We start from the raw sequence: 18,250 nt of genomic DNA, 5'->3' as shown, positions 1-18,250 counted from the left end.
TATTTAATAAACACGAGTGTGGCGGTATAGCAGGACAGCGGCATCTAGTGATTAAAACCTGGTTCTTTCAAATTACCGTAAAACTTCAATTAAACGCTGAGGCTCAAATAGCCGCCTACAGTATCCCTTTAAATAGCCATGCAACGGCACACATTTCAGAAAGTAAAAGCCTGTTTCAAATAAACACAGTATAAATTAAGTGTTTATGAAGTTACCATGAATTGTTTATGAGGTGTAATGGTTACTGAATTATTTAATGTAATAAATAATAATAATGACAAAAATATTATGGCTATCATCTGTTGGTTTTTATCGCCAGTAAGAACTGGTCCTTGCTATCCGGGATCCTTGGGACATCCTTACCCCCCATTTTGAAGTTGAAAATGTAAATGGTTAGGTAAGAGTTAAGGTTAGGTTTAGGGTAAGGCAATGGGGTTTAGGGTAGGGATGAACCAAGGATCCTGGATAGCACTAACCAGTAAGAAAAAGCTAGCCATTGGTTGCTAACAGCAAGCACAAAAACAGTCAACAGCTTTGGGAGTACAGACCCCAGAAAGTGTTAGTTTGCCTAGTGGCGAAAGAAAGATCGATGAACATGCACAGTCAGAGGAGAATAATTATTCTGTGAAGGAAAATATTGTATTATTCTGAAATGGAGGCATGCTAATACAAAAGAAATGTGACAATGTGTAAAGAAGACATTGATTAAAATGCTGGAAGTGAATGCTGGAATTGACCAGTTAACTATGCAAATGAGCAAAATATGTGTGCATTAAGGAAATAGACGCCAAGCTTAAATAGAAGCCTGTCTCTAAGCGCCTGTTGTGTTCAGTGATTTAGGCAACGCCGGGGCTATTAATTTAAGTTTTACGGTACTTTATGATAAATAATGCAAGCGACTTCAGTTATTAATTCTCTGACCAGGGGAAAAGAACATCACCAGATTCACAGGGAATACATGACATAGTATGGAGATGCAATACTCCAAGCCACAGCTTCATTATACTTGTCAAACATGGAGAACTGATACTGTATACTGGTTGTAGGTGTGGGATTGGTGTGGAGGGTCTGGTCCGTGGGTGGCTTGACTCCCCCCAAAAATGTGATTTTAATTATAAATTTCAGTGGGGGGGATACATCACCAGATTCACAGGGAATACATTACATAGTAATGAGAAGCAATACTCCAAGCCGCAGCTTGATACTTGTCAAACAGAGAACTGATACTGCGTACTGGTTGTTGAAGTGGGATTGGCATGGGGTGTGGGGGGGTACGTGGGTGGCTTTTGACAAAGAAGGGATTCCTAATGTCTTACTCATTGGTAGGAAGAAGTTTGGTCCAATTTGGATGTTGGTACTATGCTCCTGAATTGGCCATTTGAATTTATAGGATTCAGATAATATTCAATAAATAATCAATTAACTTACATTTTCAAATAATATTTGAACAAAATAATGTTTCACGAATGCTAATCGTATATGAGATAGTGGGTGTCGAAATCATGTTATGTTGTGTTTACTTGATTGAATCTCCGTCACTAATATAGTCAGTTTTAGTCCGAACCCCCTACCCCATAGGAAAACTGTCTTGTGTGGGTTATTATAACCCAGAAACAGAAAGTCTTTACAAAAACAAAAATGACTTTTGAGGGCTTTTACTAATCTCACCCCAGGATCTCACTGCTGTTTTTTGTGACGCCCAGACGACTATGACAGATAGCAGACCGCTGGTATTTCTTCCCTCCCAGCTATTTCTGTACAGTTTGTGTAATGTGTGAATCCCCTGCCCTGGCGGCTCAGGATTTCTGGGGGCTTTGGGCAGGGGTCATCACCTCAGATCTCAGCGGGGAGAGTTTACCAGAGAGGTTGTTAGATGCCAGATGTCATCAACCATTTTTCCTCCTCAAATTCTTCAAAGTGGAGTTCATTTGTTTGTGTGTCATTTCTCCCTCAAACAGTATTTTCACAGTCTCTGTTTACCGAAGGATGTTTTACCCTCACGGTGTAGTGGCTATCATGTGGAATGTAATCATGTTCCATGCGAAATGCCTCTCTAATTGGCACTATTTTTAGCAACATCCTTACATCCAGCACAGCGCTCACAGCTGGGGTTGATATTTAGTTCCACTATATCCTACAGTATACCACTGTAGCCCATGTGCTCCCTCTGGTCTTCTCCAGGGCAAATTCTTCCCCACTTATGTCAGTCAGAAAGCAGGAAATGCTTCCTGTTCCAGTCCACACAATGGGATGCATGAGAGAGCTTTTTCTCAGAGAGTTAGTGGAACATACACATCCAGAAGTGTAATAATTAATGTACACTACCCTCTAGCTCAAGGGGGGGGCAAATTTACGGCCCGCCGGGCACTTCAGTCCGGCCCGCGAGACATTAATAAAATAAATATATTTTTGTCTCCCTTTTTTCTCCCCAATTTCGTGGTATCCAATTGGTCGTTAGTCTTGTCTTATCGCTGCAACTCCCATACAGATTCGGGAGAGGCGAAGGTCAAGAGCCATGTGTCCCCCTGAAAGACATTAGTAACAGGCTCATTGACATTGTATTGTCTCTGTGCTGTCCCGTCCAGTGGAGAACGAGAGCCACTGTGACTTTGTGAAGCTGCGTGAGATGCTGATCAGGGTGAACATGGAGGATCTGAGAGAGCAGACTCACGCCAGACACTACGAGCTCTACCGCCGCTGCAAACTGGAGGAGATGGGATTCACAGATACAGACCCTGACTGTCAGCCGTTCAGGTGAGGCAGCAAGGCTGAGAACCGAACACACAAACAAAAATCAAATCAAATGTTATTGGTCACATACACATGGTTAGCAGATGTTAATGCAAGTGTAGCAAAATGCTTGTGCTTCTAGTTCTGACAATGCAGTAATATCTAACAATTCACCAACAACTACCTAATACACACACATCTAAAGGGGTAAATGAGAATATGTACATATAAGTATATGGATGAGCGATGTCTGAGCGGCATAGGCAAGGTGCAATAGATGGTATAAAATACAGAATATACATGTGATGTAAGATATGTTGGCATTATTTAAAGTGGCATTGTTTAAAGTAACTAGTGATCAATTTATTAAAGTGTCCAGTGATTGTGTCTCACTGTAGGCAGCAGCCTCTCTGAGATTGTGATTAATGTTTAGCAGTCTGATGGCCTTGAAATTGAAAAACAGATTATATTTCTCAGTCCCAGCTTTGATGCATCTGTACTGACCTCGCCTTCTGGATGGTAAGTGTGAACAGGCAGTGGCTCGGTGGTTGTTGTCGATGATCTTTTTGGCCTTCCTGTGGCATCAGGTGCTGTAGGTGTCATGGAGGGCAGGTAGTTTGCCACTGGTGATGGTGTGTAGACCTCACCACCCTCTGGAGAGCCTTGTGGTTGAGGGCGGTGCAGTTGCCGTACCAAGTGGTGATACAGCCGACAGGTTGCTCTCGATTGTGCATCTGTAAAAGTTTGTCAGGGTTTTGGGTGACAAGTCAAATTTCTTCAGCCTCCTGTGGTTGAAGAGGCGCTGTTGCGCCTTCTTCACCACACTGTTTGTGTGTGTGGACCATTTCAGTTTGTCTGTGAAATTAACAATCAAGCTTAGTCATATGTTACTGGGGTAGTGGACCAATTAATCTCAGAGTTCAGCATGTAAAGATGCTCTTTCTGTGAGTGATTTAAACCCTGTGTTAGTCAGAGGTGTACTGTAGTTAGGCTCAGATGTAGTAATCCATTTTTCTTTCTCTCTCTGCCCTGTCCACAGTCTCCAGGAGACCTATGAGGCCAAGAGGAAAGAGTTCATGGGAGACCTGCAGAAGAAAGAGGAGGAGATGCGACAGATGTTTGTCAACAAAGTGAAGGAGACTGAGGCAGAGCTGAAAGAGAAGGAGAGAGAGGTGAGGGTGTGGCTGCTGGCTGGGAATGGGGGATTGTGGGTGGGGGGGGTGAAGTATTTCAGTAAATGGGTTTGCTGTCTTATTGAGGATTCAGTTCCATATACTGTCAATATGTCAGTGGTCTGCATACAGGTAACTGCCAAAAATAATGGGAACGTTATTTTGGCAGTAAATGAGGGATACAAAGAATATTGAAAGCAGTTGTGTGGTTCCTGAGTTAAGTAATTAACATACCATCATGCTTAGGGTCATGTATAAAAATGCTGGGCAGGCCATTATTTTGGTCATCGTGGCTATGCCCCCATCCATAGGGCACGAGTGGTCACTGAATGGTTTGATGAGTATGACAACGATGTAAACCATATGGCATGGACATCTCAGTCACCAGATCTCAAACCAATTGAACACTTATGGGAGATACTGGAGGGGCGCCTGAGACAGCGGCAGCTGAGACCACCATCAACAAAACATCAAATTATGCAATTTATTGTGTAAGAATCCCTCCAGTAGAGTTCCAGACACTTGTAGAATGTATGGTAAGATACATTGAAGCTGTTCTGGCTTGTGGTGGCCAAATGTCCCATTAGGAGACTTTATGTTGGTGTTTCCTTTATTTTGTCAGTTACATGTAGATAAGGTGAGCTTGACATTGTAACCTACAGGGCCTTCAGAAAGTATTCACACCTCTTGACTTTTTCCACGTTTTGTTGTGTTACAGCCTGAATTTGAAGTTTATTAAATTGAGATTTGGTATCACTGATCTACACACAATAGCCCATAACGTCAAAGTGGAATTGTGTTTTTAGAAATGTTTATAAACTAATAAAAAATGAAAAGCTGAAATGTCTTGCTTAACAAGTCACATAAGTAGCTTGGACTCACTATTAGGGGCGGCAGGTAGCCTAGTGGTTAGAGCATTGGGCCAGTAACCGAAAGGTTGCTGGATCAAATCCCCGAGATGACAAGGTAAAATTCTGTCACTCTGCCCCTGAACAAGGCAGCTACTGTTCCCCGGAGGGCTGTCATTGTAAATAGAAATTTTTTCTTAAACTGACTTTCCTAGTTAAATAAAGAGTACATTTAAAAAATAATAATAATTAAAAATAAAATTTGAATGACTACCTCATCTCTGTACCCCACACATATGTAAGGTTGAGCAGTGAGTGGTTCGCAAAGAAGGTCACCAATTGGTAGATGGGTCAAAAATAAATAAGACATTGACTATCCTTCTGTGCATGGTGAAGTTGTCAATTACACTTTGGATGGTGTATCAATACACCCAGTCACTACAAAGATACAGGTGACCTTCCTAACTCAGTTTCCAGAGTGGAAGGAAATCGCTCAGGGATTTCACCATGAGGCCAATGGTGACTTTAAAACAGTTACAGAGTTTAATGGCTGTGATAGGAGAACTGAGGATGGATCAACAACATTGAAAGAAACCTGTACAGAACACACATATTCCAAAACATGCATCCCGTTTGCAATAAGACACTAAAGTAATACTGCAAAAAATGTGGCAAAATAAATGAACTTTTTGTCCTGAATAAAAAGCGTTATGTTTGTGGGGTCCCGAGTGGTGCAGTGATTCCTGGTTTGATTCCAGAACCGGCTGTGATTGGGAGTCCCATGATGCGGTGGACAATTGGCCCAGCGTTGTCCAGGTTAGGGTTTGGCCAGGGTAGACCATCATTGTAAATAAGAATCTGTTCTTAACTGACTTGCCTAGTTAAATAAAGGTTTTTTAAAAAAAGGACAAGGGAGGTATTTTGAGGATTAAAAGAAATGGAAAAAATCAGGCAGGCAAAATCCTAGAGGAAAACCTGGTTCAGTCTGCTTTCCAACAGACACTGGGAGACATTCACCTTTCAGCAGGACAATAAAAACACAAGGCCAAATATACACTGGAGTTGCTTACCAAGATGTCATTGAATGTTCCTGAGTGGCCTTGTTTTTATTTTCTGTTAATAAAAAATAAAGTAAAAAATGTTCTGCCACTTTGACATTAGAGTATTTTGTGTAGATCGTTGATTTAAAAAAGTAAATTAAATCCATTTTAATCACACTTTGTAACATTGGAAAATGTGGAAAAAGTCAAGGGGTGTGAATACTTTCTGAAGGCTCTGTACATACAGTAAAATGTAACAGGGCATGTTTATACCTGTGCAGAACTTTCAATATGTGATTGGATTGTGGATCAAGTTTTAGCTCTTGGCCTGATAGCATCTCTTTCTGCCGCTATCAGTTACACAACAAGTTTGAGCAGCTGAAGCACATGCACCAGGAGGAGAAGAGGAAGGTGGAGGAGAAGAGGCGAGACCTGGAGGAGGAAATGAATGCCTTCAACCGCAGGAAAGTGGCAGCTGAGACATTGTCCTTAGCCCAGCCACTCAAGAAGGACAAGGACAAAAAAAAGTAAGTGCTTTCCATTCATCTCTTTTCATCTCCCTCTTTCTCCCTATATTCCTCCCAAACCTCAACCTCTCTTACGTTAGGCTTAGCTTTCACTTCCTTTTTCCCCAAGAGGAGATCATTGAGATCGCAGGGAGTAGTGGATTGACTTAAACTATGTGAGAAGCAGAAGCTGTAAAGAGTTGGCTGAGTCCGTGTCCTGATCATATGTGGTATTCTTCTCTGCTCCCCCTAAGTTCCATCCCAGGGTGCAGTGTTTATTGTATACTGAAATAGAGTAATGTGAATATGAGCGGACATGGAAAATACCTCAACTCTGCAGCTCCTGGTTGGAGAGGCAGGTTCTCTGTGAGGCAACATCTAGTAGTGGATAATACACTGTGGTGTACCTAATAAACTGGGTACTGAGTTTATATACAAGTATGTGGACTTCCTTTCACATGAATGGATTCTGCTATGTCAGCCACACCAGTAGCTGACAGCTGTATACAATCTAGCACACAGCCATAGCTAAACATTGGCAGTAGAATGGCCTGTACTGAAGAGCTCAGTGACTTTCAACTTGGCACTGTCATAGGATGTCACCTTTCCAACAAGTCAGTTTGTCAAATTTCTGGCCTGCTAGAGATGCACCGGTCATTTGTAAGGGCTGTTATTGTGAAGTGGAAAGTTCCAGGAGGAACAGCGGCTCAGACGCGAGGTGGTAGGCCACACAGCTCACACAACAGGACCGCTGTTCTCGGTTGCAACACTGACTACCTAGTTCCAAACTGCCGCTGGAAGCAACATCAGCACAAGAACTGTTTGTTGGGAGCGTTGTGAGCATTCTCACGCACACAAGCCTAAGTTCACAATGCCCAATGTCAAGCATTGGCTGGAGTGGTGTAAAGCTCAGCGCAATTGGACTCTAGAGCAGTGGAAACGTGTTTTCTGGAGTGATGACTCATGCTTCCTGCCTCAATGCATAGTGCCAACTGTACAGTTTGGTGGAGGGGGAATAATGGTCTGGGGCTGTTGACCATGGTTCGGGCTAGGCCCCTTAGGTCCAGTAAAGGGAAATCTTAACGCTTCAGCATACAATGACATTCCAGAAGATTCTGTTCGGGGAAGGCCTTTTCCTGTTTCAGCATCACAATGTCCCAGTGCACAAAGCGAGGTCCATACAGAAGTGGTTTGTCGAGATTGGTGTAGAAGAACTTGGCTGGCCTGCACAGAGCCCTGACCTCAACCCCATCGAACACCTTTGGGATGAATTGGAACGCCGACTGTGAGACAGGACTAATCGCCCAACATCCGTGCCCGACCTCACTAATGCTCTTGTGGCTGAATGGAAGCAAATCCCCACATCTAGGGGAAAACCTTCCTAGAAAAGTGGAGGCTGGTATAGCAGCAAATGGCAGACCAACTCCATATTAATGTCCAAGATTTTGTAATGAGATGTTCGACAAGCAGGTGTCTGCATATTTTCGGCCATGTAGTATATGTGCAATGGCAGTTATATTAGTGAAACAGTTGATCCATTTTGGGGTTAGTCTGACAGATTCTGTAGTTCCAGAGGTAGTGCTTGGATTTTTTTAAAACTACATTATTGTAGGCCAAAGTAATGTGTAGTTGAGAAACCCCGTTTTTATGTTAGAACTTTACATTTACAGTGCCATAAAGTGTTTTTCTTCACAATGGGTTTGAAGGGCTCCCTCCCTTGACAGCTCTGAGAATTGTCTCTCTTTCATTTATTCTGCTGTACTGAAGTTATGATTCTCTGAGGTACAATCCACTTGTTTTCTCTATTCTTTCATTTCACTTTCATTATACTTTACCTTCATGAAGTCATACATTTTTCTGAAAATGTGAATGTGGTATGCATTTTCACTGCAGTGTTTTCGTTCACTTTATTTTGTCATTGTCATTTTCTTTGTAATTTTCTTTCAGTTAATATATGGGCCCAAGCCAACCATGGATTTGTCTTCCATCATCATAGCGACGTCAACGTTTTTAAATTTTTTTATACATTCCTTCATGACTATGTACACATGGACCAAAGATGCTGATGGGACAGGATATGAAGAGATTGAGCGAGAGAGCTGACTCGCTGAAAGTGGCAATTCCCTTCTGGATCATTCATGTTATGATTTGTCTTTTTTTTTAAAATACATTTTGTTCGGTTTTTCTTTTTCTTGTTTGAGACTTACTGATCTGTTTTGCTCACCATCACTGGTTTTGTGACTGAAGGCACAACAAATCATGGACTTTCAACATGCAATGCTTTTTGGTACTGACATGTATTACCTTGTTCTCCCATGTTGTCAGTTAATGTAATATTAATGGCTAAGCATTTACTGGTAGTGTAGGTGGACTCAACTCACCACCAGCCATACACCAGTGTTCCTCCATCTGATGTTAGACAGTGGCCGTACACCAGTGTTCCTCTATCTGACGTTAGACAGTGGCCGTACACCAGTGTTCCTCTATCTGACGTTAGACAGTGGCCATACACCAGTGTTCCTCTATCTGACGTTAGACAGTGGCCATACACCAGTGTTCCTCTATCTGACGTTAGACCGTGGCCGTACACCAGTGTTCCTCTATCTGATGTTAGACCGTGGCCGTACACCAGTGTTCCTCTATCTGACGTTAGACAGTAGCCATGCACCAGTGTTCCGCTATCTGACGTTAGACAGTGGCCATACACCAGTGTTCCTCTATCTGACGTTAGACAGTGGCCATACACCAGTGTTCCTCTATCTGACGTTAGACAGTGGCCATACACCAGTGTTCCTCTATCTGACGTTAGACCGTGGCCATACACCTTATAGTGTGGGGTCTGAATTCTGTGCCAAACTAGACTAGACCTTAGTCATGAATAGTAATAACAAAACTGATATAAGTACAATACCTGTATATTTATATTTTTGCAAACACGTATATGTAGGTACCATCGAGTAAACTAGTCCTAAAATATACAATAAATACTGGTGCTGTTTTATATTCATCCAGAAACATGTATGTGAATATTTTGAGCTTACTTGGCTTTATTAAAATGTATATGATGAAGCACATAATGCTGTATGTTTGTGATGTACCATAAGCCATTGATGTGAGAAGTCAGTTTACACTAATCATATGCAAAGCAGCGTCTAATAGAGGCCACGACTTACAGTAGAAATGTTTACATCCAAAGGCTAGAAGAAAGATGTACTCACTTTTTATTGAAAATAAATGCAAGCCCTCGCCTTGGATGTGTCCCTATCCCATGATTTATTTGATTGTTAAGAGAACTAGTGTGTAGTTCGAGAGAGACGACAGCTGTTACTTTTGCATACTTGCTCAATATCCCCTTTGAGAAGTTGTTCAGTAGGTAAGTTTAGGCCAATAGAAATGGAGAGCTCATGGTATCCATGCAGTAAGGAGTAGCCCTCTGGTTTTAACCTTTCCGTTTGGGAAATGGGCCATGACCAATGGTTGAAAGATGATGTTACTCTGTTCTCTACCCCACCACATGCTGACCTCTGCAGTGGGTTAGCCCTCAGCTGCTGGGTGAGGTTCGGGCTGTGCCAGTGTCATACAGACAGTTACAGCTCACTGATGACCCTGTCGTACTCCTCCCAGCTAACCTCAAAGCACTTCCCTATTTAAGGTTTCTTTTAACCACTTCATTTGAAAAATATTATTTGTTAGGCCTTTATGAGCAAATGTCAATTTCATCCGAAGGCTTTTGTTGGCATAACTCCATGTAATTTGCTTTAAGCTACTGCCTTTTCAAATCACAAGTTGCATTATGATGGGATGAAAGATGTGCTTTGTACATGTCTTATTGGATTTGGGAGGGGGAACATTTATTTACTGGATTGTAAGAGGTTTGAGCAGGAATTCTATTTTCTCCTGAGGGAAAATTCAAAAACATGATTATAAAACCCAACCCAAAGTAGAACAGAGCTCTGTCATCCATTTACCAACATGACCAATTGAAATGGCAGACTATATTGCGTAATCATGTGTATGAAATTCAGTTATTTTGCCAGTTTGGAAAAGGTGGAAAGGGATGATGGCTTATGCATAATTTTCATTAACAAGTGGGATCATGAAATGTAATGTTTCTCTGTTATAGCTTCATTCTGGGGACAAAAGAGTAACATAGCTGCTTTATCAGAAACGACCGACGAGATCGTCACACAATTTGGAAAACCGTAACATCAATTACAATGTATTTGATAGCATTACAATACTCCACTGTATCCCAAACCTAAGTTCAATGCTAGTGGTAAATCAAGAAGCGTGTGTTATAACACTTCCTCACATTGCTTCTGAGATGTGACCACCTTTAAATGAATAATACAACGTCTTTGCAGCACATTGTCACTTGTAAATAAAGCATTTTGTAAAAGTAGTTAGTGAATAACTTGGAGGTCAACAGAACAAACATGTTTTAGTACAAGGAAGTAAAAACTAAAAATATTGTATATAAAAAGCTCTAAATAGGTAAGGAAGAGGCAGTTCCACATTCATGATAAAGTATTCTATGTCCTCAATCGCAAAATATAAACACAATCCCCCAGACATGCACTCAGACCTGTTCATCAGTCCAACAGGATATTGGCTCACATTCTGGTGGGCCTCATGGGGAACCCCGCTGACCTCCAGAGCCAACATGTCATTGTATAGGCACCCAAAACCATCGTAGAACTTGTCTCCCTGAGTCCCAGTCTCCCTGCAGGCCCCCTCATCATCCTGGTGCTGCTTGGTCATGTTAAAATGTGTACACTTCTGTGGCTGGCAGGGAGAACTCCAGGCTGGTGAGGTACTGTGTTATTTGTCAACCATCTCCTTGCAGTGGATGCTCTGAATCTGGCGCAGAAAAACAAACATCACAAGAGATTTTGTCAAATGAAAACACATGACAGATGTAGTTAATTGTTTGTGGGTTCCATGTTTTAAACTCAACTGTAAAAAATGTAATATATTGATAGACATACAGTATGGTATGAACCAACCAGGAACACAGACAGACCTGTCTTATTGATAAAGTGAGAACAAAGGTGTTATTGTGAACTGAATATATATACACACACAGTACCAGTCAAAGGTTTGGACACACCTCCTCATTCAAGGGCTTTTCTTTATTTAGACTATATTATACATTGTAGAATAATAGTGAAGACATCAACTATGAAATAACACATATGGAATAATGTAGTAACCAAGAAAGTGTTAAACAAATAAAAGAAACAAGCATTTATTTGGGCTGCAATCTGAGGCTGGAAACTAATGAACTGATCCTCTGCAGCAGAGGTAACTCTCGGTCTTCATTTCCTGTGGTGGTCCTCATGAGAGCCAGTTTCATCACAGTGCTTGATGGTTTTTGCGACTGCACTTGAAACAACATTTTCCAGATTGACTGACTTGCATGTCTTAAAGTAATGATGGACTGTCGTTTCTCTTTGCTTATTTGAGCTGTTCTTGACATAGACATATTTGGTAAAAGACCAACTCCATATTATCTTCTGTATACCACCCCTACCTTGTCACAACAACTGATTGGCTAAAACACATTAAGGAAAGAAATTCCAGATATTAACTTTTAATAAGGCCTTCCCGGTGACTACCTCATGAAGCTGGTTGAGAGAATGCCAAGAGTGTACACAGCTGTTATCAAGGCAAAGGGTGGCTACTTTGAAGAATCTCAAATATATTTTTATTTGTTTAACACTTTCTTGGTTACTGTGTTATTTCATAGTATTGATATCTTCACTATTATTCTATAATGTAGAAAATAGTAAAAAAATAAATAAAAACACTGGAATGAGTAGGTGTGTCTGAAACATTTGACTGGTACTGTATAAATACTTTACCTCTAACATACTTTCCTAGTATTTACTTACATGAGCACCAACTTGGTCAAATAATTACACAGCAAACACTAAAGCACAACATCAAACAGTCTCGAGCGTTTTGAACAGTGTGAGGGGTGGCGATAGCGGCAAAGAGAGGCGTTGCGTGTCTCACCTGTGTTTTCCTCAGCAGATCGGTGAAGACGGAGAACCAGTCTGGGGTGAGTCTCTCCAACCCCAAGGTAATGATGGCCAAGGCCAGTGTGGAGCCTTTGAAATGCGACAGCTGGTGGCAGGCCATACAGTGCTGCACCTGCCTGGTCCACAATGCCACCTGGAAGCAAGGCCTCTTCTGAGTCTCAGGACCCATGGTGGGAAGGTGGGGATGTCTAGAGATCAACAGGAACTGCAATCATACAGAAAAATGGAGACCAAAATTACTACATATCCACCCACCATTTAATTCATTCAATCATCACCAATTCATATCGATCATGGACAATTTCCCACTTCTTCCCTTTACCAGCCATTCCCATATTACATTGCAATCTTAGTGACCCCCCCCCCAAATGTGTTACGGTGGAAAGTATGTGCCAATATCCCTATAGATAGTACCCATTGTGATTTGAAAGACAATGGAGACATGACTACACCAAATCACATTTTATTGGTTGCATACACTTTATTTAAGTTCAATGCAAGGTACATTTTCAGGGGAATGTAATTGTAAAATACTTATTATTGGAAAGTATTTATTTGAAAAGTATTAAGAGGAAATTTATTTGTATTTTACTAGAATTTTTTTATGTATCATGTTTCTTTTTTTTATTCTACAATACTTTTTGTATTTTGTAATAATATTACCTATTGTGAGCTAGGACAATATGGAATAGTTCTTATGGATTACACTATTATCTACACACAACTAACTGGTGTTCATCAACCTCTGAAATATTTTAGTATTCAGCGCAATGTTATGTTGTTATAATTTGAGGACATTTTTCCTTTGGCCCTGGTTTGAAACAAAACTAAACACTAATTAACACAGACAGAATTCTATTCCAGAGTGTTTTGGCCAATGGTTGTGGTTTGTGAAGATAACATTGCGGAGACGTCTTACATTAAAACAAAGAAAGATTTAAGATGGAAATAACTATTACTAAAGGATTAAATATGTCTGGTAGTGCGATTAGTATTTAACGCTTATTTGACTTCCAGTTTGTAGAGTGTAGTATAAAGTATGGATCTTTCCAAGAAGTCAAACTCCAATGTGCCAAATCTGAAAATATGCAGCATGGAATTTAACTACACTAAATGTGCATACCTGACCGCATGGTAATATTCCAGTTCATCTAGGCCAGTGGTATTCGAAGTCTGGGTTGTGACCCCAGGGAGAACTGCAGTGGGGTTGCCAAAATTATGATATATATATTTTTGGAACAAAACATGAAGGGTACAGATTATTGTATGGGACAATATACAAATGTTTTTGAGAAAGATAATTAGAAAAATGCTATTTCATTTAGTAAATATATTTATTGGTTTCTTTTCATTTTGATAAGAGATGAAATGTAATGAATTAAAGGTTATTGGTGTAACGGTTTTCATGCGGTGAAGGAGAGTCGGACCAAAATGCAGCGTGTAGATTGCGATCCATGTTTAATGAAAAAACGTAAAACACGAATCAATACAAATACTACAAAAACAAAAAGAACGTAACGAAAACCGAAACAGCCTATACTAGTGTAAACTAACATAGAGACAGGAACAAGGACACTAAGGACAATCACCCGCGAAACACACAAAGAATATGGCTGCCTAAATATGGTTCCCAATCAGAGACAACGATAATCACCTGACTCTGATTAAGAACCGCCTCAGGCAGCCATAGACTAACGCTATACATCCCACAAAACCCCAAGACAAAAACACACCACAATAACCCATGTCACACCCTGGCCTGACCGAATAAATGAAGAATAAACATAATATATTTCGACCAGGGCGTGACAGAACCCCCCCCCCCCCCCTCCTAAGGTGCGGACACCCGGACGCACATAAAAACAATAGGGAGGGTTCGGGTGGGCGTCTGTCCATGGTGGCGGCTCCGGCTCCGGCGCGGGATGTGGAACCCACTCTATAAATGTCTTAGTCCCCCCTCCTTGCGTCCTAGGATAGTCCACCTTCGCCGCCGACCATGGCCTAGTAGTCCTCACCCAGAACCCCACTGGACTGAGGGTCAGCTCGGGACTGAGGGTCAGCTCGGGACTGAGGGGCAGCTCGGGACTGAGGGGCAGCTCGGGACTGAGGGGCAGCTCGGGACTGAGGGGCAGCTCGGGACTGAGGGGCAGCTCGGGACAGAGGGGCAGCTCGGGACAGAGGGGCAGCTCGGGACAGAGGGGCAGCTCAGCACTTAGGGAAAGCTCAGCACTGAGGGGAAGCCCAGCACTGAGAGGAAGCCCAGCACTGAGAGGAAGCTCAGGCAGGTAGTTGTCTCCGGCAGATCCTGGCTGGCTGGCGGATCTGGAAGAGTCTGGTTGACTGGCGGATCTGGAAGAGTCTGGTTGACTGGCAGATCTGGAAGAGTCTGGTTGACTGGCAGATCTGGAAGAGTCTGGCTGACTGGCGGATCCGGCAGATCCTGGCTGACTGGCGGTTCCGGCAGATCCTGGCTGACTGGCGGTTCCGGCAGATCCTGGCTGACTGGCGGTTCCGGCAGATCCTGGCTGACCCGGCAGATCCTGGCTGACTGGCGGTGCCGGTAGATCCTGGCTGACTGGCGGTTCCGGCAGATCCTGGCTGACTGGCGGTTCCGGCAGATCCTGGCTGACTGGCGGTTCCGGCAGATCCTGGCTGACTGGCGGTTCCGGCAGATGCTGGCTGACTGGCGGTTCCGGCAGATCCTAGCTGACTGGCGGTTCCGGCAGATCCTGGCAGAACTGAGCAGACTGGCGGCGCTGGGCAGACTGGTGGCGCTGGGCAGGCTGGCGGCGCTGGGCAGGCTGGCGGCGCTGGGCAGGCTGGCGGCGCTGGGCAGACTGGCGGCACTGGCGGCGCTGGGCAGACTGGCGGCTCCTTGCAGACTGGCAGCTCTGGCTGCTTCATGCAGACTGGCCGCTCTGGCTGCTCCATACAGACTGGCCGCTCTGGCTGCTCCATACAGACTGGCAGCTCTGGTTGCTTCATGCAGGCTGGCAGCTCTGGCTGCTCCATGCAGGCTGGCAGCTCTGGCTGCTCCATGCAGGCTGGCAGCTCTGGCTGCTCCATGCAGGCTGGCAGCTCTGGCTGCGCTGAACAGGCAGGAGACTCCAGCAGCGCAGGAGAGGAGGAAGGCTCTGGCTGTGCTGAACAGGCGAGGCGCACAGTAGGTCTGATGCGTGGTGCTGGCACTGGTGGTACTGGGCCGAGGACACGCACAGGAAGCCTGGTGCAGGGAGCTGCCACCGGAGGGCTGGGGTGTGGAGATGGTACTGGGTAGACCGGACCGTGCAGGCGCACTGGAGCTCTTGAGCACTGAGCCTGCCCAACCTTACCTGGCTCGATGCCCACTCTAGCCCGGCCGATACGAGGAGCTGGAATATACCGCACCGGGCTATGCACCCGCACTGGGGACACCGTGCGCACCACTGCATAACACGGTGCCTGCCCGGTCTCTCTAGCCCCCCGGTAAGCACAGGGAGTTTGCACAGGTCTCCTACCTGGCGTAGCCCTACTCCCTGTGAGTCTCCCCCCCAAGAAATGTTTGGGGCTGACTCTCGGGCTTCCTAGCCAACCGTGTTTCCTCGTATTGCCGGCTCCTCTCTCCGGCTGCCTCTGCTCTCCTAAGTGCCTCCACCTGTTCCCATGGGAGGCGATCTCTTCCAGCCAGTATCTCCTCCCAAGTGTAACAACCTTTGCCATCCAAAACATCTTCCCATGTCCATTCCTCCTTTCGCTGCACCTGCCTGTTAACACGCTGCTTGGTCCGTTTGTGGTGGGTGATTCTGTAACGGTTTTCATGCCGTGAAGGAGAGTCGGACCAAAATGCAGAGTGTAGATTGCGATCCATGTTTACTGAAAAAACGTAAAACACGAATCAATACAAATACTACAAAAACAAAAAGAACGTAACGAAACAGCCTATACTAGTGTAAACTAACATAGAGACAGGAACAAGGACACTAAGGACAATCACCCACGAAACACACAAAGAATATGGCTGCCTAAATATGGTTCCCAATCAGAGACAACGATAATCACCTGACTCTGATTAAGAACCGCCTCAGGCAGCCATAGACTAACGCTAGACATCCCACAAAACCCCAAGACAAAAACACACCACAATAACCCATGTCACACCCTGGCCTGACCGAATAAATGAAGAATAAACATAATATATTTCGACCAGGGCGTGACAATTGGTTGATGTAAAAATCGGAATATACCGATATAAGGTCGTGCCATTAGATTTGGGGTGGGTTTGCAAGTCATTCTTATAGAAAAAAAAATGGGTTCCCTAGAAATTCTGGCAGAAAAAAAATGGGGTTCCCGCTGAAAAAGTTTGAATACCACTGATCTAGGTTATGCGTTTTGTTAAGATTGTACTTGGGAGTGGGTTAGACAAATTCTATATCAAATGGCTCTCCCTTTGTTAGCAACCAGGGTTCTACTTTACAGTCAGATAAGTGCCTTGGCCTGATCTATGATCTACAGAGCATTCAATCCCCATGTTTTAGACGACAGCTTTCAAATGGTGGCAAGTGTGGACAGAGACATATCACAGGGGGGCACAAGTCACATCAATGCACAATTTATAGGACCAATTCTCCAAGAGGGGGAGACGTTAACAATGGACATCTTTGACGAGATGAAGTGTGTGTGTCACTTGTGCTTTTCTACTGCTGTGTGAGCCCGTCAAAGCAGCGAGGACGTTTTAACGGCTACTTACCATGCAAAGGAAGTCGATTGGTGTAGTGGCTTACAGGTCCCAGTTCAGCTCATCTAGTATAAAACTCTCCATGCAAAGAATCTCAGCTATTGAAAAGTTGCATCCGCTCTGCACAACAAGGTCCTGGACTGACCCAATCACCTGCTTCAACAGACAGCAACAAGGAAGCCAATAAATGTATTGTATTAAACAAACATTGTGTTGTTTTTTGATCGATTATAAGAAAGAATACACTTGTTCTGTGTTTACTGTTATGTTATGTTTTGATGGTAAATTTACAAGAGATTAAAAAATCCCACCTCATCCTCCTTGTAGATTCTGATTTTAAAGACCGGCACTTTACAAGCGCCTCTCCCTGACCAGTGCACCCTCCAATAAAGCCATCAAAACGTTGCTTCTTGAAAGCTCCTGGGTTCTTCCAACGTGACCTTGGTGCTGGCCAGGCTTCTCCACCACCTGAGAGGGACACACTGTTTAGTGTTACAGGCCATGACATTTACAATGAGATTATGATATGCATCACAGAGTATCTAAACACAATTGAACATTTCAAAAAAATCATAGGCTACATTGAACATCCACGTCATAAATACTTTGTAACAAAACCCTGAAATGGATTAGGTTACAGAGTCCAATCAAAAATAGCACTAGTATTTGTTTTCTTCCTCGCAAAAGGTTCATCTTGTCACTTGTCCCACGCTGGAAATTGCAAATTTGGATAGAGTGAATACACAATTCTAAACACCTGATTTCTGAACAGACTATACCCACTGAATGGATTGTGGATAAGGTCCGAAGTGATTTGTCAACAGTGTAGCTACAAGCTCATAAAGCGCTCCATTGATGGATTGAATACAGGAAATCAAGTAATACGCGTTATATTTTTGTAAACAATGCACGCCATTTGCTGCTTTTTTTGCGCGCGATGTGCAAAAATATTGCACATTTCTAAAGTAATGTACTCTAAATTCTGCGCAAAACTACTTTGGCTTATTATGCACAAAACAGAACACACAATATGGGTGGGATTAAATCAAACAAGATGGAATGTTGTCAGTAAAATATTGCAGGATAGCTCACACAAAATACCATGCAGTCTTATACTGACAAATACAAAGAAACAGCATAAACACGGACAAAAATACATATAAATAAAGCCACCACAATAAGAGAACCCAAATCCA

At 43.2% G+C, this 18,250-nt stretch overlaps 1 protein-coding gene across 2 annotated transcripts in view; it reads left to right on the top strand.

The window, feature by feature from the left end:
* LOC135550971 (septin-8-A-like) overlaps positions 1-17,369 on the top strand; it is a 41,054-nt gene extending 23,685 nt beyond the window's left edge. The window contains exons 7-10 of one of the 2 annotated variants that reach the window (XM_064982289.1): positions 2,586-2,754; positions 3,770-3,902; positions 6,148-6,317; positions 12,333-17,369. In XM_064982289.1, the coding sequence (XP_064838361.1) occupies positions 2,586-2,754; positions 3,770-3,902; positions 6,148-6,317; positions 12,333-12,495 (635 nt within the window). In that variant the 3' untranslated portion in view covers positions 12,496-17,369. Of the gene's footprint in view, positions 1-2,585; positions 2,755-3,769; positions 3,903-6,147; positions 6,318-8,243; positions 9,549-12,332 lie in introns of those variants that run through there. The other variant, XM_064982288.1, reaches the window with a different exon arrangement.
* The last annotated feature ends 881 nt before the right edge of the window (positions 17,370-18,250 follow it).

Source organism: Oncorhynchus masou, chromosome 12 (genome assembly GCF_036934945.1).
Source record: "Oncorhynchus masou masou isolate Uvic2021 chromosome 12, UVic_Omas_1.1, whole genome shotgun sequence".
In the NCBI taxonomy this organism is placed as follows: Eukaryota; Metazoa; Chordata; class Actinopteri; order Salmoniformes; family Salmonidae; genus Oncorhynchus; species Oncorhynchus masou.
The sequence above is the reverse complement of the archived record's forward strand: the minus strand, read 5'-3'. Positions and strand labels throughout refer to the sequence as shown.